We start from the raw sequence: 24,556 nt of genomic DNA, 5'->3' as shown, positions 1-24,556 counted from the left end.
GTGGCTGCATTCATTGCGGGCATCAGACCCGGAAGCTAGAGCGACCCTTTCTCTTGTCGATTTGAATATTTTGAACGTACAGCCGTTCCAGCCTGCTGCAGTACACTTACATGAGAATGGACTACCAAACGGATGCAGTTGGTGGCAATGAAGTGGAGGAGCAGCTGCAGCGTTTTCAGCAGGCTATAGACGACCTGCGTGGGGCTCTCAGTGAGCTGGCAGCTGCCCCTTTGGCGAACAGCCAAGAAAGGCAAATGAAAGTGTTTCAAATCAACAGAGTCAAACAGGAGGTACCGCTAACGCCCCCTGATGGAGCACAGATCTGAACTGTTTCCCCTCCAGTCTGGCAGTGTGTTGTCGCTTTCTATGGAACCTTTTTGGCACTTCTTCCGTTTTATAGGGAGACTCATGGTTGTCACTTAATTCCTCTGTCTTTGTGCGCTACTGTGGGTGGGGATGCACCAGGCGGCCGTCTGCAGCCGTTCGCTCTCTTTAGAGCTGCGCTGCTCCTCTTCAGTCTTGAGCCCCGAGGTCATTTCGCGGCTGGTGCGTCGGCAGCAACAGCTGCGGCAAGAGTTCATGGCGCTGAGCGCCGAATGTGAAGAGCAGCTTCTGACGGTGAGCAAAGATCAGCTGCTGGAGAGATATGGGAAGACACACGAGCCGACACAGGATCAAGACCTCAGCCCGCAGCAGCAGCGGCAGCAGCTCATCATGCTAGGAGATGAAGTGCAGGACAAGACTCAGGTCAGCCGGCACCGGAAACACGAAATATTTCGAAGTTGTTTGACTCGACTGCAGTATTTTTGTCCTTCAACAGTGCGAGCTCCCTCCCATGTTGCTGCTTGCGCTGTTGTTGTGGCCGTGTGTTCGTCAGCTGAGCCTAGCGCGCACGCAGCTGCAAGTGGCTGAGACGGAAGACATGGGGGGAGCGATACTGCAGCGGATGCAGCAGCAGAACGACCAGCTCGACAACGTAAAGGACAAACTGGAAGACGTTGAATTCAACATCGGTCGAACAAAAAAGACGGCGCAGGCCATCGCAAAGAACGCAGCCAGCGACCGATGCCTGCAGTGTCTTTGCTGCTGCGTCGTTCTGCTCCTTATTGCCTCAGTCGTGCTCATCGCCCTACCGGGAAGATGAGGCACGCACTTGCTGCTGCTGTTCTTGCGAAGCTGGAGAAGGCGAATCTTCGATGCTCTGCAGCCACAGGCCGGCGCCCGCAGCAAATTGCGGGTGTGCATCTTGTCTGTTTCATAGAGATGGCTGTGCAATTCTGAGCAGTGGATGTCGTCTTTGACGCAAAATATATTGTCCAGGAGAACAAAAGGTTTTGGCGATCGCAGCGCCTCATCTCTAAAATTGGAGGGCTGTCCAGTGTGTGGTAGTTTGGAGTGTTCGTCCACTATTTGTTTACTACACACCCAAAGCCAGCATCGCCACTGGCGAATGACTAGTGCGGCTCTGAAGAGCAATGCTACCCCATTTTTGCCGAACTGTTCCTAAGGGACTTTAGCGCTCTAGAAATGTCATGCAAGTCAGAAGAAACGGGCTAAAGATATAGGGTAGTAATTAGCGAACAGGCCGCTCGTGTTGGCCGCTGGTTGTCTTAAGCGCATTCGCATGTATCCATTTCATCTCCAGCTGTCGTTCCTTTGGGAAAAAGTGGAGAGGTGACATAGCTGCTGCCGTCGTCTCCGGGGACCTGTTGCAGCTATGAATTGGTATACCAGATTTAGCGTTGAAGGTCGCGTGAAGTAAACAAGGCATATCAAGAAGGAACAAATTGGGTTGTTGCGCCATATTTGTCACGGAAAGCTTTATATATTGTGGCACGCGGCAAGTGACTGTGGGCGCAAGCAGAAGTTGATGAAAAACAAGGAAGCTTGAGGTGCACTGCAGGCCAAGTTAGTACACTTGTAGTTCGTTACTTCCCTAATTTCTGTCTGGGCACGTGGCTGTGGCACGAGCAGCTATAGCAGGTCTTTTTTGTGTACTTTATCCAAAGTTGAAATTCAGTGAAATCAATCAGACCGTTAAGCCTGTAGCGTGGCTGCTCTGAAAAAGGTCACTTCTCCTTCCATGTATTCGTCTCGCCTGGTTCTGAGCCTCCTTTTCATCTTCTGCACAATTTTTGCTTCACCTTCTCGAAGTGCCGGCCTCAACTCATCTTTAAGCCACCAAGCAAGCTATCTGAGCAAGCTGGAAGCTCTTTTTTTGTTCCTTTTCCTTCGGTCATTCATCCGTCCCCAGGGTGGCTCTACTACCCTCGCTCTTTTGTTACTAATGTTCTACACACACAAACCAGCGCCTGCGACTTTGAACGAGCGGCCTTCAACTCCTCTCCACTGGTCACGATACGAACAGACCGTAGTAAACGGCACAAAAGGCATATTGCAAGCAAGGGAACGGACATGTGCTATAGTTGAATTGAAAAAAGTGAAGCGGAAGAAGGCAAAGTTGCGTTTCTGCGTCACCGCTCTCTGTTATTCAGAATATACAGGCCCTTTATTCAGAATACTTGAATGGCCAACTGGCTCCCGTCCTAGAAAACTAAATCGTCAAGCAGGAAATGTCAATTTTGGTCGGGCACGATTTTCGCCGGTGTTCTACAACTCTCTCCCATGCACTCTGCTCCATAGTTTGCTAATATCTTCCATACTTCACTCCAGCTGCGGATGCAAGCTTGCCACGTGTTTCACCTCTTTCAATTTCTTGTCTTCTACGTGTATTCTCACTCCACACTTGTATTTACACAACACCGATTGGTAGCTCTACAACTTGGCGCGCGTTTTCTTGCTCTTGAGATCAGCAAGTATTATTGGAGCATGGCGGCACGTCGTACTCCGCTTTCCGGCAGTTTCAACGGGGCACACAATAATTCCACCTGATTATTCTGGATTAACAACTTTGGTAAAAATAAGGATCCTCAAAATGGGTCGCTTTACGGAAAACATTGGGGCGAAAGGGTCGCAGAAGTCGAACAGCGCCTGCACATAGCCAAGCAGCAGCTGTAGACGGAAATCAGATCAGGATGGTTGGACACTGCAGGCCCACCCTCCTAGTATCCCTCTAGAAATTTAGCATGGCTTTATGGTGACAGCTTTTGGTGGAGTTGTCTTCTGAATGTAGAAGCGCTGAATTTGCATATTCACAAATCGCGCCGTTGCTGCTGAGTGAAGGCGCATACCTGTAAACTAAACAGCGAAAAATGAGCGGAGAACAATAGAACTTTTGAGCCTCTTCCTTTCACTAATGCTGACATATGTGAGCGTTCTTTCATTCTGATAGGTGCAGCTTGTTTATGTGCACGGGTGCTGCTTTGTTAGCCGTGTCCACCACAGCTGACACCCTGTCGACTCCGGGAGGGCGCCGACAGCTTCAGGCGCAACTGCTTGCCGGCTGTGCTTGCTGATGACTCTGCGCTCATTGCATCGTTTAAATCATATTTTTGGTATATTTTATTTTTAGTTTTGCATTGAATTCACGTAGCCGGTGTAAGTGCCAGGCATTCGACGTATTGCCTTCCATGGGCTGGCGTGTCCGATCCACTCACTGAACATCGGCGGCCTCTGCAAAGTCACCTTCGTGGAAGAAACTTCAAACATAGAAATATGTACAGTAAAGGATTTGCATAGCATAAATAAATTGTTTTGAAATCTTTTTGCCCGGTAGTGCAAGATTTTCTCGCGTTTCATAGGGATCGTCGGCGCAGCATCGGTGGAATCTGTCCAGGACAATGCGGTGGAGGACTGCGTATCTCTGCAGAACTTCATGCCTGTTGTTATGTATTTTCACTTTCTCTAAGGCTCTGTTCGCCTCCAGTGCGAGGCCGCGGAAGCCTTATGGAGCCGCTGTCCTCTCCGTGCCCTCCGTCGACGCACCGCTGGGACGACCCCAGCCAGCGGCCGCCAACAAGGGGCCCGAATTTTCTTTTGCAGAAGCCCAAAAGGGTTTTCCTTCATTCTCAAACGTCCAGGATAATGAAGAGAGGTCCCTGGAAGAGCTACAGGGGGCCCAAGGCCCAGACATCTGGGGCGGAGCTGGCAGCGGCAGCTCCACCCCGCAAGCCCGCCAGCAGCCGCACGGCAGAAGGCGCTCGAGGCTGCGGCGGGTCTTCCAAAACGTGCGCAGGAGAGCTGCAGAAAAAATGAGGAGGCTCTGGCGAGGCATCCGGAGGGGCGCCGCAAGGCTGAAGGCGGGGGCGCGCCGAGCGGCGAGAGCCATCTTCAGACGATTGCCAGTACTTCGGAGGAGACAGCGGGGCCCAAAGGCAGAGCCAGAAGCCCCGCAGCCATCCTTGACTGCTCCCGCAGGGTTAGCGGGGCTCGGCGTGGCTGCTGCTGCCGCACTTCCCGCCGCAGCAGGCGCAGCAACTGCAGCAGGGGAAGCAGCGGGCGAGCCTTCTGCGCCAGAAGCGCAGCCGCCCGTGGAGCCTGCTGCAGAGTCGCCTCCTGCGAAGGAACTTGAAAAGGAGGAAAGAGAGGCAGAGCCGCAGACAGAGACGCCCCCCTCCAGTCCCCCGGAGTCTGACGAATTCGTGGAGGCCCTAACGCCCGAGGCTTACCGAGCCCTCTACCCACCTTCGCAGCCCGAAAAGGAAGAAGACGCAGCTGCTGCTGTTCCCGCGGAGGCCCCCCCGGCTGCGCCTCCTGCTGCTCCGGCAGGCCCTGCGGAGCCAGTGCCAGAGGACTGTGCCGAGTTTTTGCTGGAGTTCAGCGACAACCTGAAGTGGGTCAACGACCGCGCTCCCGAGCTGTGCGCGCTGTGGAGTCTGTTCGCGCGTGAGCCCAACATCTCGCGCGGCGGCACCATGGAGCCTCGGGCTTTCGAGATATCGAAACAAATTTCAGAGGCGAAACTCCTGGAGCCCGCAGACAGCAGCTTCAACGCCACCAAGCTCCGAGTGACGCTGGATCTGGCCCAGGCTGAGGACGGCGTGGCGCGGGCTGGCAAGTACACCGACGACTTTTGCTGGTTCACCAGGCCGGAGAGCATCATGAAAAGACTGAGTCCTGAGGAGAAGGAGGCGGCCGACGAGGTCACCAACAACTACGTGGGCTTCCTCCGCAATCCCTGCACAGTGTTTGACCGCCTCATGCGCCACATGGATGTGGCTGAGGTCGATGCCAACATCTGCGTCGAAAAGGCCGAAGAGGAAATCAAGGTGAGGGAAGTGTTAAAAGAGGTCTTGATGGCGCAGAGAAACAGACTCGAGGAGGCAGTGCAATCGCTTAATCTCACGCCTCACCAGATGCGGGTTGGAAACGATGCAATAAAAGACCTGCAGCAGCTGAGCAACAGAGAATCTTGTTCCATGGAGATCCTTCACATAACGAAGGAACATGCCAAAAATATCAAAACGTTCATCATTGACTACAAGGCAAATGGACACCACTGGTGGAAAGTGCAGTGGCCGGGAAAGATTGCGGGTATTATGCCTTCCGCCAGGGGGTCCAAAATTGTGCCGCCTCACGTTGCCAAAGAATGCAGAGCCTATGAGAACAGCAAGCAGCCCAGTGACCCTAGTGAGGTTACGGAGCTCCTTGAGTGGTTCTGGGAAGTGGCGCTTCTAAGAAGTGAAGCGGGTCAACAATAAACGGTGGGAAATTTAGGGAGGGTTTGCATGATATGATGTATTCTTTGGAACTGCACGGGGCAAGCAATGAAAATATGGTGCGCTGACTACGTTGTTCGCCTCATGGAAGTGCCTGGCTTTCGCGATGCATAAGTGAACGGGATGCCTTGCATTTGTACATCAGTGCCAAGTGTTCCTACGTGCGCGTTTGCACGTGTCTGATTTTTACATCAGCTAGTAACGTATGATGATTGTTTTCGCTCCATAGTGCTGAGACAAATGCTGCTGCTGTGCCAAGAGCAGCTTCAATCAGTGGCAAAAGCCACGGTTGGATCGTAAAGTGTGTGTTTCTGATGTTTTCTAAACTTCGTGGCGGCGTAATTGCTCGCTGGCTGGGACTATTCCTCCTGTGGTGTGCAAAATGCCCACTGCAGTGCGGCTGCCCAGTGCTTATGTTCAAATGTGAAAATAGCGTAGCGTCTTTCTCCATTTTAGCGGACCACTTGGCTGCATGCAGGGTCAGCGCACAATGGGAAACGAACTTCAAGCCATCGATATCAGGATGAACGTAGCAGCACGGCGCTCCATGCACCAAGCCTTAGTGGGAAACACAGAAAAAATTAATACACAACCGGACCCAGTTAGGCTTTAAGGGTAATCTATATGTGACTGCAATCAAATATCTATAAAGTGTAGACCTCTAGGCTTCTTACAGTCTTATGTCCAGCGCTTGCAGTCTGAAAGCCATTCAGTTCTAACCTCTAGCCTACGCGCACCTGGCGGTGTTCCAGGGTGAAACTATTCTCTTCAAACGAAAACACAAGAATAACAGAATTTGAGTTTGTGGCACCAAAGATGGAGATATATGTTCTTGGTGCTCTGGTGCAACAGAAAGATGGCTGCAGCAAGTGGTAGGTGCGCATCATGCCTCTCTCATACAGAAGGCCCTACAGTTCCGAGCAGTTGGCTTTGTCCTTTAGGCAAAATAGTTGGTTCGGAAGAATAAAGGGTTTTGATAATCGCTGTGCCTCGCCTCCATAAAATTGGAGTACTGCCTAGGCCGTGGCATTACTGAGTGTCCCTGCATTATTTGCTGACTCATTCGGCAATCGCAGGATAACTTCGCCACTTGCAGCTGACTAATGCGGCTCTAAAGAGCAATGCTAGTCTTTTTTGCCGAGCTTGAACTCCCCTCGCCTGTTATTGCATCTGTCACGGACAAGATCCGACGTACAAGCAAATAGTAGGGAAATTAGTTTGCACAAAGGGGGGCGGCCCCTGTCTGTTTCCACTCTTTCTCTCCTCAGCTTCAAATTGATGACAAACTGAGGAGTCGGTGCAATTCCTCTACGTTGCCTTTGCGCATCAGTAGGCTCTGATCTCTCTCCACTTGTGCGTTTTCGACCTTTTTCTGAGGGACGATCCGCTCTGCCCACCCCCTCCCCTGTTGTTTCCCGTCCTAAAGCCATCAGCTTCCTCGTGAGAAGCCTGAGCCCTGAGCTGGCACACAGCCATGCCCAATCTTCGCCGCAGCGCTGCCGCCTCTATGTGGTTTAGAGCCCAGCCGAGGTGTGGGAGCTGTGGCGGCTCAGTGCCCTCTGCAAATGGCTGCCTAACAGGGTGCATGTTTCGCAAACTTGGCAAATAGTAGGGAGAAGACTGCTTTTGCGCTTCTCTTAGGCGCTTTTCGTACAGCTCTTTTCCCTTCAGGTGCCTATACAACGCTTGACAAGGGTCTTTCCTGGCTGCGGCGCTGGCGAAAGACTTCCAGGGCAACGCCCACTCCCTAATTTCTGGGTGTTGGTTATAAAAATGAATTACATTCTTCATTTTTTCGCCTAAAACGCTCCTCATCTCCTCAGGCGGAGTCCGCAGAAGGTACTCATCAAGACCCCCGGCGTCATCTATGGCGTGCAGCGCTGAGGTAGTCACTTTGAGGCTTTTGACCGTCGTATTCAACCCTTCTGACTCAAAGTCTTTTTTAAATACATTTGGCTTGAGTTTTCGCCTGTGTTTCCGCAGGGAGAAGGAAATTTTGGTGTAGTAGTTGTAGTCCTCGTCATGGTATAAACCACACTGAGACGCTGCTGAGGGGGGGCGCCCATAGGCCTTGACTGGAATGGGAGCCAAAATTTGCTTCTTTTTGAAACCCTTTTGAGCAGTTTTACCCAAGCCGCGCAAATATTTTCCGAAGAGGGACGCGTTGCGGAACATTCTCACATTGTTTCGTTGCTACCCATCAGTTTCACGACAACTCAGTTTACTGAATACACACGTAGCAGGGATACTCAATTCTGAGTAAAGAAAGAGCAACAGTGAAGCCTAGTGGAACATAACTGAGGAAAACCGGTGGGAGAATAAAGCAGGAGTTGAGCAGCGCACTGTTGATGTATTCCGCAGAGGTCGAATGTGAGGGCACCGTGCACAGCTGCTGGACCAAAGAAATTGAAGAAACAGAGTTATAATGATTGTAAAGACGATGCGAGTTTAATCCATTCGAAACTTTGCAGATATCGAAAAGCCTTATGCTCCCTCTTCAAAAACAGAGTAGCCAACAACGCAGCAAGTTGGGCGGCTCAGCGAACATGAAAATTCACCTTCGGCGACCCCTGCCCTATAAAAGACGATACAAAAGATAATGAGTAGGCTGATGGGATATTTGGAAGAATGTAATATGCATCACATAAGGAGCGAACGGGGGGCTCGTCACTGCTGTCAGTTGGTAGCAGGCTCAATGTGCCAAGTTCAGCGAATATAAGCGCTTCGAGTTAATAATGCATCCTAGGATGAACCGAACTGGAATGTTTCGTCGAAGATGTTATGGAAACGTTTTCATGACGCTGCATGCGGCGAGTGACTGTGGTCAGTCCCATCGTCACCTCCAGAGCACTTTCGTGAGCAAGCGGCAGTTGTTTAGGATTACGTTAATTCTGGATGTTCTGCAGGTCAGGTTTATTATGTTGACATATTTTTAGTGTGCAAATTTACTTATTTCTGTCTAGGCAAGCAGACAGTTGAGGAAGTGGCGGTGGGATGCAGAGCCACAACATAACGCAGATAGGTCTTTTTGCGATTCGCTGAAATTCAGAAATATTGATCAAAACGTTAAGCCTGTTGCCTAACTGCTTTGTGGCGGGCAGCTCCCGATTTTGTGTGCTCACCTCGCCTACTTCTGTGTCTTGGTTTCCTCTTCTGTATGCTTTTTGTTGACCTTCTTCGGCTTAACGCGGCCGCCTGAACTTGTTCTTAAGATACCGAACAAATTAACGCAGCATATTCGAGCCCCTCGCTCTGTTTCTTTCTCTCCAGCCGCTCACCTTTCTACCGAGGTGGCCGTACTTCCTTCCGCTTTCTAGCTTAATTGGCCCCCGAAGGCTTTCTTTACGAACTCCTTCCTTTGTTTGCGGCCTAACCAACCTCCGCCATTTCTTCAAGTGTTCACAGAAGATGACAGTTCTACACGGGGCAGCCTGTGCCGCGTTCTGTTTTGGCCCGATAGCGGCCATTTATAAAGCTACAAACTTGTGAGTGTTTTACTTCATTTTTTCTGTCTGCGTATTATTTACCTTTTCGCACCGCTATTTTCGGTGCACAGTTTCAACTACTTATAATGCATAGAAAAGGCCTCGGCATTTTGCCTCTGCCATTCACTATTGTCATGTCTTTTTCTGAAGTGAGTTATCTTTCGCACTTCTATTTGTCACCATTTCTTGTGCCTCCCCATGTAAATTTCTCTTTGTGCACTTAGCGTGGCTTTTCTCCAGAAATGCTTTGCGGCTGTTTCTCTTGCGCTTTCAGATCGGACCAAACGGGCACAAAGAAGCTGCTGGCCCTCGCCACTGCCTTTTACTTCGTTAATCTTTTCGGAAAGGTCTGTTCGACTTTAGACGATCAACATGGCTCTCTTTGCTCCAATTGCTTATTATTTGTCACTCCTTCGCCTTTTTCATTGCTCTGCTGCATCTTACCAGCACTTCCTGGTCGTTGATGCTCCTGTGACTGCTGAAATGCCTGTTGAAGACGGGGCGCCTGTGAAGTCAGGGGGACACGATTTGCTTACATATCAGCACATCTAGCAGCAAAATATGTTTAGTTTTTATTTTCTTGGGTTTTGTTCGCTGAATCGCAGAGTTTGATAGTCGCGACCCTTCTCCCATCGACGTGCGAGAGCTCATTCTTCTGCAGCGTGAGGCCCCTCGGACACCATCGGCGTTTTCTGTTATCACAATGTTTCACTAATTGTGGCTGCCAATTTTTTCTCATTTACCTTTCCTCATTTGTTTCTTCGCATGCTTTCATTTCTTCCGCCCTGCCCTCACGTGCTTGTGTCAGTCTGCCTGCTTTCTTGGCCTGGCACTTTTTAATTTTGTCTGCTTCTCGTCGTTTGGTCTACTGTGTGAACTTTACTAGCTCTAGGTTTTTGCTCTCTGGAACTTATCTTTGAGTCCCTCCACATGCCAATTCATGCACTGTTCAATTGCTTCAGTATGTTTCTGAACGCGCACCGATAGACTTTTCGTTTCATTATGTGTCCCGGAGCTCTGTTTTAACTCGACTACTTGTGCTCGTGTGTAGGATAATCGTCTTGTCGTAGCACTGATTGCCCGTGCGAATGCTATCATTTTGCGTATTTCGGCGTCCTAATGCAGTAGTGAAGTCTTATGCTTGTGTGATTCTTCAGGTCATAATAGACCTTGTGACTGTTGTAATGGAGCTGACAAGCATAAGATATATTCTCAACAGCAAGTCAGCGCGCTTACAACAGCACAGGCGTACAGTAGCTCAGCAGCAACCGCAGGGGAAACAGCAGCAACAGCAACACTAGAAGAGGCGGCCAGAGCATGCGCAACACGAGCAAACCCGTCAGCATTAGCAAGAAAATAGTTTCTAGACCAGTTGCAGAAATGACGTCAACAATAGGACCTGCAGAAATAGTTAGACCTTCAGCCCTTGTGCGCGTTGACTGGATTAATGTGTATTTTTCTGTGCATTTGTCTGCCTTTATTGCCCCGTGTTTGTTTGTTTATTTCATACAACTATGTGCCATTTTTAGTTTTGTACGTTCTTTTCACAGGAAAGCTTTGGCTTACTCCTCTGAGACCCGTTTGCTGTGCATCGGCTTGGGCTGGTCTTTGGGACAAGTCCTGTGCAGCAACGGACACCTCCTCTTGAGAGGTCAGCCTACTACTGGCTATCAGGTTTCTATTCATTGTGCAACATGATATTTTTTTTAATTGCAGCAAGTAGCCATAGGAATGGATTTCTCCAACGCGTCTGCCACCCTGGTGTACACAATTTATGTTTGTTTATGATTTAGATAGTGCTAAGTAGCAAGCAACGTATAGCTTATCATGCACTTGCCTTCCGTGCGTAATAAAGTTACATTTTTGTGTCAGTGTTGTTCAAACGCAAGAAAAGAAGTGTCAGTGCTTCTATTCTCTGTTTCTATCTGCCTGGCCCTGTCGTGAGACCTTAGCAGCATTCGCGTAATATTCATTTGCTCTTTTCTTCTTCATTTGAAGCGATCGGAGGCAACTCGTTTCATTGGGAAGGTGTCTACCAGGCAATGCAGTCGAGTCTTTCGCCTGTAAGACTTTCTGTAGTGATGTTGCATTAGTGTGGTCCCAGAACGAGGGGGACTTTTAGTCTTGACCCTCAAGTTTTCATCAAGATAGGGCTTTTCCTGCGTATTCATATCAAGCAATGGGCAGTGCTTACGGGTAGTTGCCATCTTCACACACTTGCTCACGTATCTGTTTGTTTATAGACTGCCATTTCGTTCTCACCTTTTGTGTCTGCGTATCATTAATTACTTCTATATGCGTTCTTGCCTTAATTTGCCGCGTTCAAATTGGCTTTAGGCGTATTCTTGTCTTGTTTTGCCCTCAGATATCTTATCTGTCCATCACTGCTCTGATGTTTCTGTCCACCCGCCGCCACTTGCCTATGACTTCTCGTGCGGGTTTGGTTTTCTTGGCGTCTCTGCTCGCCCCCTGGACCCTCGTGCAGCGGTAAGTGGCAGCTGTGTGTTGAACACAGGCGAACATTCTACAAAGGCGGGAAAAGGGCGGATTAGTATTAATTGGTATTCATGCGGGCCCTGTACACTGAGTGAATCAACTGCTGTGTCGTGTTTCTAGCCATTCCTCAGGACCAGGAGCTTCTAAACGGCAATTTAGCAAAGTTTATTGACCAATGCGCATCTGATCGCTATTTTTGCAAGCCAAGTTAGGTCCTTAGTTGTTTGTTAGGCTGCGACCGGCTATTTTTGTCCCCCTTTGCCCATTGGTGGTAACTGTGCGATCGCAGGCACGGACTTGGCCTGTATAATCCGCCCCAGAGGTTTCTGGCGGAAGATATAACGCCAGCCTGCTGGCTTTCTTTGGTCCTGCATGCGGCAGTCTCAATTTCGGTTGGTATCACCACCTACCTTACGCTGAGGGCTGGGCACGGCAAGAGCAGACCGACATCAACGGCACAAAAAACGGACTGAAAGCAGGAATTTGGGCACATGCAGCAATTTAAATGAGAAACTTGAAGCAGAAAAAAGATAAAGCTGCTCTATTGTATCCCGTTGTCGGCCAGCCGCTGGCCAACCGGCCTCCATGCCGCAAAGCCAAAACGCTACGCAGATGTTGTGATTTGGGTCGAGGAGAAGTCCTTACGACTTCTGCTCGTATTCTTGGTCCCTCATTTCCGCTTTCTGCTCCCTTTTGCTCACTGCTTCGCACTATGGTCTTGCGTGTGCAATCTTGCATTCACCTTTTCGAAAATCTGGACTTCTTTGTGCATTCTCCCTGTACACTTGTACCAATACGAAACCGTTGCTTAAGTCTAAAACTTGGTACGCGTCTTTACAGCAGTGGGATCAACCAGTCGCGAGGCTGCAACACTAGTGGGACGTCGGGCTTCGGATTTCGATAGTTCTAGACTACCACACACCGGTGGCTTATAATTGTCACAGATCTACTACATCGGGCACAACAATGCTCAAAATGCCTAGTTTTAGGATAAACACTGAGGCGAAATGGGAGTGGAGCGCCTCGAGGACGAAGCTAAGCTGTAGCTGCGGTCGAGCGAAGTTGGTATTACGATGAAGAGAAGCATCCCATTATTGTTTGGGGAGTCTAGCGATTTTTTTAAAGTCCTAGGTTTTGGAATATTTGTCTTCTGAACGTAGACGTGATGAATTTACGTGTTTGCAGACAATACAGTTGCCACGATTGCAGGCACCGGACTGGCGCTCGGAGAGACCATTGAACAGCGAAAGATGATTAGAGGGAAACAACAGCTTCGGAGCCCTTGATTCAATTAAATTCCCTCATGTAAAAGTTTCAAAGATTTGAGTGATGTCCAACGTGTTTTTGTTCACGAGTACTACTTCGCTAGCCGTGTCCGCCGTAGCTGGCAGGCTCTCGCTTCTTTCTGAAGCCCCTCAACACAGTGTTCATGCACAGCTGCTTGCGAGCTGTGCCTGAAGGCAAATCTGCACTGTTCACATCTTCGGAAGCTTGCTTTTAGTGTATTTTGCACTCATTTTCGAGTCGCATTCATCTAGGCACGGATAGTGCCAGGTGCTCGGCTTAACGGCACCTGTAAGCTGGCGTGTCGGCTGCGCTGAATGGCAATCGGCGGCCCCTAGTCAGCCACATACATCTTTTCTACAAGGCTTCCACAATAGTATAAAGAAGCTTGTCCTGCTAATTTCAATAGACTGGAGGTGTTATTGAATGATAGGGCTCGGTTTACCTGCATTTCGTAGGGGCTAGGTCAGCAGCGCATCGGAAGTCTGTCAAGAAAATGAGGTCGCGGACTTCAGCTGTCGGCGTCTCTTCATGCCTGCTGTTATGCCTTTTCGCCTTTTTGAAGGTTCCATTTGTCTCAAGTACAAGGCCACCACAGCGTTATGGAGCCAGCCTCCTCACCATGCCCTCCTGGGGCGCATCACTGCAGCGCCCGCAGCACTTGGCTATACATAGAAAGCTCGAATATTCCTTTGCAGACAGACAGGAAGGCTCCCCTGAAGCCTTCGAAAGCCCCCCTCCGGCACTAGACCTTCAGGAAGACGCAAGGATGTCCCCAGAAGAGCCACAGGGGACTCAAGCCTCAGGCACCTGGAGCCGGGCCGGCACCAACAGCTCATCCCAGCAAGCCCAGAAGCAGCAGCTCAAGGGGAGGCTTCAGAGGCTGCGGCTGGCCCTGGGCAACATGAAAAGAAGGGCTAGAGATAGAATGAGGAAAATCTGGCAAGGAATTAAGAGGGGCGCCGCGAGGGTCAAGGCGGGGGCGGGCCGGGCAGCCAAAGCCATCTTCAAAAAACTACCAAAACTCCACGGAAGACGCAGAAAAGCAGCACCAACTCCTGAAGCAATACAGCCCGCATTGGTCTCCCCCGTGGGGTTAGCAGGGCTGGGTTTGGCTGCTGCTGCAGAGCCCCGAGGGGCAGAAGGCGCTGCTGCTGCTGAAGCTGAAGCTGCTGCAGCAGAAGCAGCTGGGGGGCCCCCTGAGCGTGAAACCACTCCATCTATGGAGGCGATTTCTCGGTCTTTGTCTAAGAAAGTGCGGCAATTGAAGGAGAAAGGAGCGGAGGAGCCGCGGACAAGAGCTCCTTCAACTTCTGGTGAGGAGTCTGAAGAAGAATTCTTCGAGGCTCTAACACCGGAGGAGCACCAACTCCGGTACGAGTCTGCACGCGCCGGAGAGGGGCAAGGCGCTGCTGCTGCTGCCGCCGCTGCTGCTGCCCCTGCTGCTGCGGCCCCTGCTGCTACTGCGGCTGTCTCAGCTGAGGGCATGCCGGAGGACTGTCCCATGTTTCTCCTGCGGCTGAGTCGAAATATGCTGTGGATCAACGATAACGTGCCCGAGCTCTGCGCGCTGTGGAGCCTGTTCATGCGCGTGCCGAATCTGACGAGGTACCGAACCACTCAGGAACTCGCGCTTGATGTTTCGAAACAAGTCACTGCAGCTAAGAAGCTGAGTCCCGCAGACAACAGCTTCACAGCCACGAAGCTGCGGCTTACACTCGCTGTGGCTCGGGCTGAGGACGCCGTGGCCCGGGCTGGGAAGTACACTGACGATGTTTGCTGGCTCACGAGGCCCGAAGCCATCATGCGCATGTTGAATGCGGATGAGGAAATGGTGGTGAATGAGGCCAGCAAGAACTACATGAGCTTCCTCCGCAGCCCCACCACATTCTTCGACGGACTCATGCGTATCATGAACATGGCCCAGGCAGATGTTGTCCCCTGTTTGGAGAGAGCCCACGAAGAAATCAAAGCGAGGCAGCAGCTCCAACAGACTCTGAGGACACAGGAAGACAGTCTCAGGCGGGCGATGCAGAGCCAACGTCTTAGTGTTCAGGATCAACAGGAGGGAAACGAAGCCGTGCGGGACCTGAGGCTACTGGCTAGTAGAGAGTTTTGTTCGATCGAAATCCTTCATTTGATAACAGCCCACTCCGTAAGCATCAAAGCCTTCATTGCTGACTACAAGGCACATGGAAAGAGCTGGTGGAAAATGCAGTGGCCCATTAAGCTCGCGGGGATCATGACTCCCTCCAGGGGGTCCAAGGCGGTGCCGCCGCAAGTTGCCAAAGGGTGCAAAGCCTATGAAAGCAGCAAACCACCCACTAATATCAGTCAGGTTTCGGATTTCTTGGAGTGGATGTGGGAAGTCGCGCTGCTCAGGAGTGAACAGGATCAGCAGTAGACAAGGGCTGACACAGGGGAGCGTTTGCGCGGTGCGATGAAGCATCGTGAAAGAGAAACACAGAAGGCAAGCAAAGAAAGTATGCTGTGCTGTGGCCTTCCCTCTCTCTGTTGCCTGCGGTCCTCTCCCCACGGGACAGCCTCGCCTTCAAAGGCACACGTGAAGGGCATGCCCTGCATTTCTACGTGCATGTCTTGCGATTATACATTCGCGTTCGCACGTATTTGTTTTTTGCACCAGCGAGTAACGTAAGAAGATTGTTTTAGCCGATCCACACTGTCAAAACTGACACTGATACCGTGGCAAGAGCAGCCTTCTCCAATGGCGCCAGCCACTGTGGGTCGAGACGTGAGCGTCTTCGGTGATTTTTAAGTTTCGACGTAACGTAGCTGCTCACTGGCTGGGTCCAAGCCACTTGAGGTGTGCGAATTCTCAGTGCACAGCGCCCGCAATGTTCAGAGATGAATTGAGCTCGGCGATTCTTCTTTTTGCTGAAGTATTTATACTACTAGATGTTTGTTATTACTACACACTCGAAAAAGAAACTTAGGTAGTTATGGTTAGAACGAATGGAACAAAGGCGCCTCGTGCGTGAAGTCCTTGTGCGTGAGCAGATGAATAAAAGTCGTCAGCCTGACCCAGTTAAGTTGTGGAGCCAGTCCAGAAACGGCTACAAACAAACCTATCTGCTGTTCTGAATTTATGGCCGATTAAAGCCGTATCTGAGACTCTAGCAACCTGAATACAGGCATGCGTAGCTCATGGGTGCTTTAGCAGCACTCTACACTGCCAGTCAGGGTGAAATAGAGATATCTGCCGGAATTGCGGCTTAGTTTTTGGCTGGAAGTACTTTTGTGGACGCTGCACTTTAGTAAAGGCAAGACCGTATCGTCTCGCGTGCAAATGGCTTGTTGCAGCATCACGTTTAGCACGACCACTAGCTAGAGTCTCCTACAGCTAGGAAAATTCTCTCACTGGGGCACCAAGCGGCGCGCACAATCCATATATCGCATATATGCGTGGGTTAATTGGCTCTCTTTGCTTTAATATTATTAGAAGCGGAGTAGACATGACCTGCAACAAGATCAGAGCGATGCGCTGCACAGGCTAGTCACGCGGTGGCTGGGCGGCGGCTCCGATTGCCGGACCAATATCGATCGGATGGTAATATCTCTTCCGACAGTTTCCTCTCGAAATAAAGTAACATAAGCGCAAATGGTTCTTTTTGTTCTAGAACTGCAGATGCTACTCAGGTAGCTGTTTCCACAACAACATAGACATCTCGCGCTGTTTCGAGGTCGGTCCAGCGGCAAGAAGGCTATCTTTCTGGCGGCTGCGTCTGTTGGCGCCCGCACCTCCTGGTTGACCAAAGATAGTACACTTCGAAGCATTTCAGCAGATTTATTAAACAAATATGAATTGGATTTTCGTAGTTGCTGCCGTCGCCGTTAGTTCTCTAGAGTCTGCAGTCGGCTGCAGCTCATTTTAAGGTCCGCAGCTCTTGGCTGTCTGCTTTGCCTCCTGGGGAAAAAGGCCTTGAAATACCTACTTTTGAGCGCCGAATCTTCCCAAATTCATTTGAAGTAGAGTTGCCTAATATTAGTTGGCCGAAGTCCTTTTGTTTTTTTCCATTTTTTGCGTTCACACGGCCCAGCCTCAACCCAGTGCCGGAAAATGAACCGGCGCGCTTTCGGTGCCTGCGCCTCATCCGGCCTGCTGCTATATTTCTTCTGCTTTGCAAACTCATTTGTCTTGAGTACAAGGCCGCGAGAGCTTGACAGAGCCAACTACCTCGGCGTGCCGTCCTTCAGTCCGCCGCCCGAGCGCGCCGAATTTCAGGCCATCCAGCCGCAGTCAGCTGCTTCTTTCATAGAGAGAAGAAGGATTTTCCCCCCTCCCACTAGCATCAGTGAAGAAGGAGATTTTCCAGAGAATCCCGTAGGGCCGAGTGTGCAGCGCGCCGGCGCCGACGATGAGACCCGCAGCCCACCCGAGGAAGAGCAACTGCAGGCGCCGCCCAGAGGCCGCCTGGAAAGGCTGCGCAGGTTTGTAGGGAACATGGGCAGAAGAGCTCGCAGCCGGCTGAGGAGAATCTGGACAGGAATCAAAAGGGGCGCGGCGAAGGTGAAGATGGGGGCGCGTCGAGCAGCGCGGGCTGTCTATCGAAAGCTGCCTCGAATTCGCCGGCAGTCGAAACAGCAGCCCTCCTACCGAGAGCGTCTACTGAGCGGGGAGGGAGAGGAGGGAGAGGCCAGCACTTCGGCCTCTTCTTCTGAAGAAGAATTCTTACCTGCCTTGACACCTGAGGAGTACAGCGCCAAGTACGGCAGCGGCGTGGGAAAAGCGGAAGAGCGCGCTGCTGCTGCTGAGCCTGAGGCCGTTTCTGAAGTGGTGCCAAACGACTGTCTGGAGTTTCTCATGGGAGTGAACAGATACGTGCTGAACGCGAGCCGGCGCGTGCCCGAGCTGTGCGCGCTGTGGAGCCGGTTTTCAGGCACTTGCAACATTTCAAAACTCAGAGACACAGACATATTGGCGGGAAACTTGGCAGAAGTTCTGGTGGGTGCGAAGAAGCTGAGCCGCAGGGACACCAGCTTCAGCGCCGTCAAGCTGAGGCTCGCGCTGGCCCTCGCCCGCGCCGAAGACCGCGTCGCCCGCGCTGGAAGGGAAACAGACAAGGCTTGCTGGCTGGCTCGAGTTCAGCAAGTTATGAAAAGAATGACAAGAGAAGAGCGCGAGCTCTTCGAAACAATCCTCGAGAGCCCCATGAGCGTCGCCCGCGACCCCCTCAGCGCACTCGCCCAAATGGGACACCTCATGAACCTGGTGGAGAAGGACGGGGACTCTTGTGTTGAAAAAGCCAAAGCGGAAGTTCTGGAAAGGGAAAGACTCCAGGACGTCCTCATGGCGCAGAGAGACAAGCTGGAAGCCACACTGCGCACCAGAAAACTGACCCCTGGGGAGGAGCAGGAAGCTGAGGAGTTGATGCGGGACCTGCTGCTGCTGCGCAACAGAGAGTTCTGTTCGAATGAGATCATCTCCATTGTGGCGCAACACGCCAAAAACATTAAAGCCTTCATTATCGACTTCAAAGCAAGCGAAAACGGAAGACGCTGGTGGAAGATCCAGATTCCCATGAAGATCTCCAGCATCATGCCTATTGCCAGAGGCTCCAAATCTGTGCCCTCCCACATCGCCAAAGGCTGCAGAGCTTACGAGAAAAGCAAGCTGCCAAGGCGGATCACAGAAGTCGCAACTTTCCTGGAGTGGTTCTGGGAAGTGGCGCTGCAGAGGGGTGATGATTACCAGCAGTAAGCAGAGCCAGCAGACCAGGAGTTGCAAGATGTGAGACAAAGTGTAAGGCAAGAGCGCCACAGAAGGCAGGCAAAGCGGAGTCACGCTGCTCTATATCTTCTCCACCTTCTCGAGCCCTTGCTGTTTCCCTCCTGGCTTCCCTGGTTATCAGGAAACGCCAGAAGAGGCGGCGCTTACTTCCGCCCTAGTCATCACTCAGGCTCCACGGATGTTGTTTAATTTTTTATTGGGATCGATTTAGCCTATACCTACTGAACTGAAGGCGTTGCTACCTCCACAAAAGGCAGCAGCCTAAACTATTCGCAGCGGCAACTTTCGACAAGTATGCTTTTCTTGGTAATATTTTACTCTTCTTTTGCGGCGCAGCGCGGTTGTTCACGAGCAGAATGGTCAGGGCCTCTGCGACTTGAGATGCATGGAGCCGCACAGTAGACCATCTCTCATTTGCCCGTGTTGAAAGACTTTCTGACTGTACCTTAACAGGTACTTGAATTTGTTTGTTTTTTCTCGCACACGGGAAGGAGAGTTAGTGGAAACAGAGATAAGTTGCGAACACGCAGCGCTTACTGCACAGTCACGACAAGGTACACAGGCTAAGAAACGCAAGTACAAAGTATTGTCGTCTAAAAAGGCAAGTATATTGCTACGCAGTCCAGTGCTACATTCTTCAACTACTGGAGCTATGGCGCCAGCACCAAGAATCGACACTCACCAAAGGAGCACTCGCGGCCGGAAACTCGGTGAACCACGCTAATTGATACAGTGGAGTGCACTAGGCTGAACTAAGTCGCATTAGGCTTTTTAAGGAATGTATCTGGGAGTCGATTGCAGTTTTTGTGGGTCTGGGAGCAACGTTTGAGCGAGCAGAGACGTTGTGCAGATTGGTGCTTCAGGCATGGGGAGCGCACAGCTCTATTTTCTGTGCTGCTGGAGCACTTGGCTCTCCAAACTAAATTGCTTTGCCCTTAGCTTAGCACTCACTGTAATCCTGAAGCACCCAATAAATCTATATTGGATACCCGGCTGTATGACAGTGCATAAATTCCGACTTGGCGCCTGCATTTTTCAAGTTGGGGCACACTTGGGAACATTTTGAAGCCTTACTTGTTACTTGAGCAACACTATCTGCACTCTTGTCAAATTAACTTGAAAGAGTTGTGCCAGGCATACTACTGCGCCTGCAGAAAGGTGGCATTTCATACAGGGTGGTGGAAATATGTGACTGATGAAGGATACAGATTCGATGATAGCATTAGACTATAAGTCACCTATCTTTGATGTCAAGGTTAGCCCGGAAGGATGGTAACACAGTTCAAACGAAAATAAACACTGATTTTCGGTGTTTTGTGGAAAGCAATAACGTCCAGCATGATGAAACCGAATTGGAAGGAGGTTTCAACATAACACGCAGCCGTGTCTTCAGTAGTTAGCCAGGGTTCTTCCCTTAGTGCAAACAAGAATGTTGCCAGCTCCCCATTCACAGAATCTGTGTCCTCTTTGTGAACATGGCGCGGTTCAAAGGCATTGCAAGCTATGGGTGAATGTGTGAGCCTGAACCAGCACAGTTACACTCTTTCTTCTCACCTTTCCGCGCGTTGCAGTTTAAAGAGTGTGGCCGCAGGCAAACTGGTGAGCCAGGACTGAAAGAACCTTCTGACTAATTTATCAAACGTAGTGCTGAATATTAAGCAGAAAGCGGGTTAGTGAACCTATGAATGCAGGAAGAGAGGCGCAGGGCGCAATAGAGTAAGAAAATGCAGTAGGCTACGGGCTAACCTGAAAGACGGGAGCTATGTAGGAGTAGCTGTGCTTATTTGTGCCTGGATAATGAACATCTCTGACATGCGTAAGCAGCCTGCATGTTGTTGGCTGCGGGCTTTGTGCCATAATCGTTGACGGCATAAGTAAGGTAAGTAAGCTCTTGCTGTGCAAGCTTGCGCTTCCTGAGCTTAAAGTAAAAGTGATGCTCTAGAATGATGCCGATATCTTATCGCAGAAGCCAAGTGTGCGTTGCCTGGTGGTTAAGTTTCACCACGTTGTCAGGACAGGTAACGAAGGCCCGTCAAATTAGAGGTTAGACATACGGATTTTTGCTAGCTTGTCTGGGACACCCTTGAGACCAAAGCGCATAGCTTTTACGTTATAATAATTCCAAGACCGAGCAGAAGGCTGCCTTCCATCTGCTTTCCCTGGCCATTTGGGTTGGGTAGAAGCCTGCAGTCCCTGACTACGCGTGCTTGCTTTCCAACTCGAAGCATTGAAATTATACTTTCATTGTGAATGTCTTTGCTGTTGAGTGCCGCCACGTGTAGCTTGTACCTCTAGCGGCTGTTGGTGCAGCCTGCCCTTGTGAGGTTCTCTCGGTTTGCCTATTACTTTTCTGTTGCGGTCTGCTCTGTTCCACTTCTTATACTTTTCTATGCTTGGCCTAAGTGTTTCCACCTCAGTTGCTCCCCCTTTTCTAGCCCTTATCCTAACCTGCTGGGCTCCTCCGTCACTTTCCCCCTGCTCCCTTTTCTGCCTGCCTCGGTGTACAAATATATAGGCTTCAGCAGAATGGGACGGGGCCCGGAAAATGCTCGATTTCCGAATGGATCTAAAGCAAAGCGAAAAGAAACCGCAAGAAGCAATTAATTCTGTCTAAAGGCTGAGGCGTAGTTACTCCTCAACACATATCTCCCACATGTTCAGCGCTCTGTCTGCTCGACAGGCACAGTCCCACCCGAAGCATGCATATATGCGCATATATGTATGAGCGCATAGAAGGCGCATTTCACATACACAAAGGCTATATACATCTGCAAAGAAAGGCAGCTCACGCTAGGCAGGGAATCACGCCTAGGCATAGCTGCCCGCAAGGTATTGTGTACGCATGCGCAAACTTGCGTGTTCAGTCGCAGAAACAACCGCGAAAATGTGCACGTTCATGTGTATGCAGGTCTTCAGCTGCGCGCGTAGTTCTCGCGTGCATGCGGGAACGGATCCGCACGCCTGGGCGCCGGGAGGCAGATGAATGGCTGCAGAGGGCACGGGCGCGCGGGAACGGAGAAAAGTCCGCACGCATGCAAGTTGCAAAAAGGTGAATTGCGGCCGCGAGGGCTCCGGGGTGGCCCCCCATTTGCACAGAAGCACGGAAAGCCGTGCGCGTCCGCGCAGACCCGAGCGCCGCCAGCTGAGGCCCGCGTGCGCCTGAGGAAGCGCCCCGCGCGTTTGCAAACAAGGGCGGCGAAGCGCGCGCGGCGAAAGCGCCAAACCCCAGCCGAAGGCCAGTCGGCAAGCGCATGCAGCCGGAAAAGCCGAAAGGCCTGCCGCCGGCGCGGCGCCGAACGCGGAAGCCTCCGGAAAGGCACGCGGCGCGGGCCGGGGCGCAGGCGCGAGCTCGCGGGGCCCGGGGAGCCTCAGGGCCTGGGCAGGCCCCTGTTCTTGAGCCTCCAGTAGTCGTTGTCGTAAGAAGTGAGCAGCTCCGCGCCGCGCGGGATGTCCTTGACCGCCACCACGACCACCCGCTGCGAGGCCCTGTGCCGGTCGAACATGACGCGGAAACGCACGCAAACCCCAGGCCCCTCCCCCCCCGCCGTGTCCCAGCGGCCGTCGTTGATGAAGGCGCCGCCCCCCAGCAGCGGGCACGGCGTGTGGAAGCCCAGCAGGTACAGGTGCTGCATCTGCACGTTCACGACGTGCGACGCGCACTCCATTTGCCGCAGAAGCAGCGCCGTCCGCCGGTCTATCAGCACTCCGCTGTACTCGCAAATTTGCTGCCTGCGGCTGAAGCCCCGGCAGCTGTAAATCCCCAGCCCGGAGCCCCGCCCCAGCGACGAGCAGCCCACCAGCAGCCCCTGCGAGATCCGCGCCAGTCCCAAGGGCCGCGCGGCGCCTGCTGCGGCGCCTGCTGCAGCGCCTGCTGCGGCGCCTGCTGCAGCAGCCAGTGCGCCGCCGGCTGGTGCTCCTGATGTTGCAGCGCCCGCTGCAGCAGCGGAGCTGCTGGGACCCGCAGCTGCAGCGGCACTGCCAGCCGCCAAAGGCTTCTTTGCAGAAGATGCTGCTGCTGCGCTGCTCGCGGGCCTGGCGGCTGCTGCTCCTTCACTTGTGGCTGCTGTGCTTGCTGCTGCTGGAGGCGCCTCCTTTGGACTCTCTGGCGTTCTCGCTGCAGCAGACGCTGCAGCGGCTCCTGCTGCTGCCGATGCGCTGCACGCGCTGCAGCCCGCTCGAGAAATCGAATGCTTTTCCTCCGCTCCTCCCGCCGCTGCTGCTGCTTCTGCTGCTCCCGCTGCGGCTGCTGCTGCCACCACTCGAGCAGCGCGGCCACCTTCGGGGCTCCAGGACCTTCTGCGCAGCCTCGAGGGAGGTGTCTGCTGCTCAAGCCTGCGCTGCCCCGCCAAGGTGGCAGCAGCAGCAGCTGCTGCAATGTCCCTCACAGCAGCAGCAGCAACTGCCTCGCTAGCAGCAGCAGCAGCACCGCTGCTGCTCACTGCAGGCTCACTTCGCCTATGCCTTCGCTTGGGAGGCAGCACGTCAAAGGCGGGCTCTCGCGAGGAGCCCGCAGCTGCGCAGCAGCAGCATCCCTTTGCCAGGCTGGTTGCTTCTGCTGCTGCTGCTGCTGCCGACGCGGACGACGGCGCTGGTGCTGCTGCTGCCTTGTCTTTACAAAGGTAGCTCCAGTAAGGACTCAGGCGGTGAGGCGGAGAGGCAGAGCTGCTGCTGGCTTTTCCTTGTCCCTCGCAGCCCCTTTCCGTCATCAGCTCCGCAGCTGCAGCTCCCTGTGCTGCTGCACCTTCACCTGCTGCAGCAGCAGCAGCAGCAGGAGCAGCAGCCTCAGACAGCGGCGCCGGGGCGGCCTTCAGCGCGCGTCCGAAGCGTCGCGTTCGTTGTGCCTCTGCTGCTGCTGCTGCTGCTGCTGCTCTCGCTGGGTCTTTGTCTTCAGCTCTGCCGCCGTGGCTGCCGACGGCGGCGCCCCTGGCTGCTGCTGCTGCAGCCCAGGGGGCCCTTTGAGCAGCAACAGCAGCAGCAGCAAAACAGTCGAGGCCCCTTCGCCTCGGAGAAGGCAGTCTTTGCCTTTTGGCGGGAGGCGGCGGCCACGGCCGCGCATGCAAACAGAAGATGGAGGGCAGCAGCGGCAGCAGCAGCGGGGGCACCACTGGTGCTTCTCCTGCTGCTTCTGCGCTGCTCCACCAGCTGCTGCCCTCAGCAGCAGCAGCAGCAGCAGCAGCAGACCGTGCCCGCCACCCAATGCGTTCCCTGCGCTCCCCGCAGGCGAGCGCAGCAACTTTGCAGTTCTGCTGCGCCGACTCTTGCTGCTGCTGCTGCTGCTGCTGCTGCGCTGCCAGCGTAGGTGATGCTGACCGCTTGAATCTTCGCCGCGGCAGCATTTCTTTTTTCTCCTTTTCTAATCTGTTGTTTTCTTTTTCACTTATTTCGATTTGGACTTCAACTAATTCCGGATTCCCTTTTCCCGACTTCCGCAGCTTGGCGGCGGGAGGGGCCGCGAGTGCCGCGGGCAGTTCACGTTTGCTGCCGCTGCTGCTGCTGCTGCTGCTGCTGCTGCTGCTCTTTTTGCCTGTATTTTGCAGATTCTTGTTGGCCTGCAGCCGCCTCAGGCAAGAAGAGCAAAAGAAGTTTCCACTGGCGAAGCTGGAGGCGGAGAGGCAAAGGACACAGGACCTCAGCTCTGCTGCTGTACGTACACCTGAATCGCAATCACTTGTGCTGCCTGGAGCGCTCTTTGCCTGTGCTGCAGCAGCAGCAGCTGCTGCTGCTGGAGATTCCTCGGGCGCCTCGCTGCTGCCCGCGAAGGCTGCACAGGACTCGGGAGCAGGCCCGTAGCCGCTGCTGTTCTTGCTGCTGCTGCTGCTGCCGCTGGTGCTGCGGGTGCTGCTGCAGGTGGTGCTGCTGCAGGTTTCGGTGCTGGTGGTGGTGTGCGTCTCCAGCGGGTCTGCAGCAGCAGCAGCAGCAGCTGC

At 52.6% G+C, this 24,556-nt stretch overlaps 7 protein-coding genes across 7 annotated transcripts in view; 5 read left to right on the top strand and 2 right to left on the bottom strand.

The window, feature by feature from the left end:
* Positions 1 to 116: 116 nt before the first annotated feature.
* On the top strand, positions 117 to 1,144 carry ETH_00001710 (vesicle transport v-SNARE domain-containing protein, putative; the record flags this gene model as incomplete). Its single annotated transcript, XM_013377547.1, has 3 exons — positions 117 to 290; positions 466 to 747; positions 878 to 1,144. The coding sequence occupies 3 exons, from the start codon at positions 117 to 119 to the stop codon at positions 1,142 to 1,144; spliced, it is 723 nt and encodes a 240-aa protein (XP_013233001.1).
* A 2,596-nt stretch (positions 1,145 to 3,740) lies between these two features.
* ETH_00001705 (uncharacterized protein) lies at positions 3,741 to 5,600 on the top strand (the record flags this gene model as incomplete). Its single annotated transcript, XM_013377546.1, has 1 exon — positions 3,741 to 5,600. The coding sequence occupies one exon, from the start codon at positions 3,741 to 3,743 to the stop codon at positions 5,598 to 5,600; it is 1,860 nt and encodes a 619-aa protein (XP_013233000.1).
* Positions 5,601 to 6,944: 1,344 nt separating this feature from the next.
* On the bottom strand, positions 6,945 to 7,793 carry ETH_00001700 (uncharacterized protein; the record flags this gene model as incomplete). The annotated part of the gene is made up of 1 exon (XM_013377545.1): positions 6,945 to 7,793. One exon carries the CDS (start codon positions 7,791 to 7,793, stop codon positions 6,945 to 6,947), a length of 849 nt encoding a protein of 282 aa, XP_013232999.1.
* A 1,233-nt stretch (positions 7,794 to 9,026) lies between these two features.
* ETH_00001695 (uncharacterized protein) lies at positions 9,027 to 12,072 on the top strand (the record flags this gene model as incomplete). The annotated part of the gene is made up of 8 exons (XM_013377544.1): positions 9,027 to 9,103; positions 9,378 to 9,450; positions 9,709 to 9,765; positions 10,261 to 10,325; positions 10,654 to 10,754; positions 11,102 to 11,166; positions 11,469 to 11,590; positions 11,889 to 12,072. The coding sequence occupies 8 exons, from the start codon at positions 9,027 to 9,029 to the stop codon at positions 12,070 to 12,072; spliced, it is 744 nt and encodes a 247-aa protein (XP_013232998.1).
* A 1,307-nt stretch (positions 12,073 to 13,379) lies between these two features.
* Positions 13,380 to 15,287, top strand: ETH_00001690 (uncharacterized protein; the record flags this gene model as incomplete). Its single annotated transcript, XM_013377543.1, has 1 exon — positions 13,380 to 15,287. One exon carries the CDS (start codon positions 13,380 to 13,382, stop codon positions 15,285 to 15,287), a length of 1,908 nt encoding a protein of 635 aa, XP_013232997.1.
* Positions 15,288 to 16,961: 1,674 nt separating this feature from the next.
* ETH_00001685 (uncharacterized protein) lies at positions 16,962 to 18,602 on the top strand (the record flags this gene model as incomplete). Its single annotated transcript, XM_013377542.1, has 1 exon — positions 16,962 to 18,602. One exon carries the CDS (start codon positions 16,962 to 16,964, stop codon positions 18,600 to 18,602), a length of 1,641 nt encoding a protein of 546 aa, XP_013232996.1.
* Positions 18,603 to 22,000: 3,398 nt separating this feature from the next.
* Positions 22,001 to 24,556, bottom strand: part of ETH_00001680 (SET domain containing protein, putative) — a gene marked incomplete at both ends in the record, with an annotated part of 3,249 nt that continues 693 nt past the window's right edge. Inside the window, one exon of the mRNA XM_013377541.1 lies at positions 22,001 to 24,531. Within this exon, the coding sequence (XP_013232995.1) occupies positions 22,001 to 24,531 (2,531 nt within the window). The remainder of the gene's footprint in view (positions 24,532 to 24,556) is intronic.

This window comes from Eimeria tenella, genomic scaffold (genome assembly GCF_000499545.2).
Source record: "Eimeria tenella Houghton genomic scaffold, Eth_scaff55, whole genome shotgun sequence".
NCBI lineage: Eukaryota > Apicomplexa > Conoidasida > Eucoccidiorida > Eimeriidae > Eimeria > Eimeria tenella.
The sequence above is the reverse complement of the archived record's forward strand: the minus strand, read 5'-3'. Positions and strand labels throughout refer to the sequence as shown.